Genomic DNA, 1,940 nt, shown 5'->3' on the forward strand with positions numbered 1-1,940 from the left:
TTTTTTTTTTTTAGCGAGCAGCAGGAGAAAACAAACAAAACAAAGAAAACAAAACAAAGAAAACAAACAAAACAAAGAAAACAAAACAAAGAAAACAAACAAAACCGAGCAAAGCAGAATAACAAACTCAATAAAACAAACACAACAAACGAGAGAAAGACAAAACACGGGTATGAAGCAACCCGCTGTCTGCTGAAACACAAAATCAAGCTGCTGCTGCTGCTGCTGCTGCTGCTGCTTCTGCTGCTGCAGCTGCTGCTGCTGCTGCTGCTATTAACACTTCTGCTTTTGCTGCTTTTGCTGCTGCTGCTTTTGCAGCTGCTGCTTTTCCCACTGCTTCTGTTACTGCTGCTGCTGCTGCCTTTGCTGCTGCTGCTGCTTCTGCTGCTGCTGCTGCTTTTGCTGCTGCTGCTGCTTTTGCTGCTGCTGCTGCTTTTGCTGCTGCTACTTTTGCTGCTGCTGCTTTTGCTGCTGCTGCCTTTGCTGCGGCTGCCTTTGCTGCTGCTGCCTTTGCTGCTGCTACTGCATCTGCTGCTGCTGCCTTTGCTGCTGCTGCTGTTTTTGCTGCTGCTGCCTTTGCTGCTGCTGCTTTTACTGCTGCTGCTGCTTTTGCTGCTGCTGCTTTTGCTGCTGCTGCTTTGCTGCTGCTACTGCGTCTGCTGCTGCTGCTATTGCTGCTGCTGCTATTGCTGCTGCTGCTATTGCTGCTGCTGCTTTTGCTGCTGCTGCTTTTGCTGCTGCTCTTGATTCTGCTGCTACAACTGCGGCTGCTGCTGCTGGTTTTGCTGCTGCTGCTGCCGCTGCTTTTGCTGTTGATGCTGCCTCCACTGCTGCTACTCTTATCGCTAATCCTACTGCAGCTGCTGCTGCTACCGCAGCTGCTGCAGTAGAAGCAGCAGCTGCTGCTGCTGCTATTTCTATCCCTGCGCTTGTTGTCGCTGCTGCCCGAGGAACTGCTGCTCCTGCTGCTGCTGCTTCTGCTGCTGCTGCTGCTGCTGCTGCAGCTATCTAAACCGTCCTGCCCTTATCTCTCTTTTAGCAGCTGCTGCTGGTGCCGTTTCTTCCGCTGTTGCTGCTGCTGCTGCTGTTGCTGCTGCTGCACCAGCAGCAGCAACAGCAGCAGCAGGGAGCCGCTGATGAGCAGCAAACAAGCCAAGACAGAAAACAAACGAAAGAGAAAATAAATAAAGAAACTAAAGACCCCTATATAAACACCAAGCCCCATCCCGCAGCACCCAGCGGGCCCCTCTTGCTGCTGCATGCGGCGGAGGGGGGGGAGGAGGAGGGGTCATTAGGCCTCTGCTGCTGCTGCTGCTGCTGCTGCTGCTGCTGCTGCTGCTGCTCTTGCTGATGCCTTCTCTTTGAGTAGACAGATAGAACACACGGGCCCCGCCATGCTCCTGCTGCTGCAGCAGGGGCTGCTGCAATTGCTGCTGCTGCAGCAACTGCTTCTGCAGCAGTTGCTGCTGCAGCTGCTGCTGCAGCTGGTGAGGCGGGGGCGGGGGCGGCGGAGGGCCGCTAATCAAATCTCCTTCTGATGCATATAAGGGGAATTGTTGCTGCAGCTGCTGCTGCTGCTGCTGCTGCTGCTGCTGCTGCTGCTGCTGCTCGCTGAGAAGCTGCTGCGGTTGCTGTTGGTTCTGGTGTTGCTGCGGCTGCTGCAACAAGGGTGCAGCGCGGTACCGCTGCTGGCGTCTACTGCCCATACCAATGCGCTGCTGCTGCTGCTGCTGCTGCTGCTGCTGCTGCGGCTGCGGTAGCAGCGCGGCCTGCCTCAGATGAGAGTAAAAAGGAGGCGGTGGTTCGTTGTGCTGCTGCTGCACCGGGAGCTGCAGCTGCTGCAGCAAAAGCTGTTGTTGCCACTGCAGCGCTGGATGCAGCAGCTGCTGCTGCAGCTGCTGCTGCAACTGCTGCTGCAGCAGCGGAGGGGGGGGGGGGGG

At 55.9% G+C, this 1,940-nt stretch overlaps 1 protein-coding gene across 1 annotated transcript in view; it reads right to left on the bottom strand.

The window, feature by feature from the left end:
• Nucleotides 1-205: 205 nt before the first annotated feature.
• Nucleotides 206-1,940, bottom strand: part of EMH_0058510 (uncharacterized protein) — a gene marked incomplete at both ends in the record, with an annotated part of 7,543 nt that continues 5,808 nt past the window's right edge. The window contains 2 exon segments of the mRNA XM_013497584.1: nt 206-881; nt 1,216-1,913. Coding sequence (XP_013353038.1) covers nt 206-881; nt 1,216-1,913 — 1,374 coding nt within the window.

The sequence above is a fragment of the Eimeria mitis genome, genomic scaffold, assembly GCF_000499745.2.
Source record: "Eimeria mitis Houghton genomic scaffold, Emh_scaff2775, whole genome shotgun sequence".
NCBI classification, from domain to species: Eukaryota; Apicomplexa; class Conoidasida; order Eucoccidiorida; family Eimeriidae; genus Eimeria; species Eimeria mitis.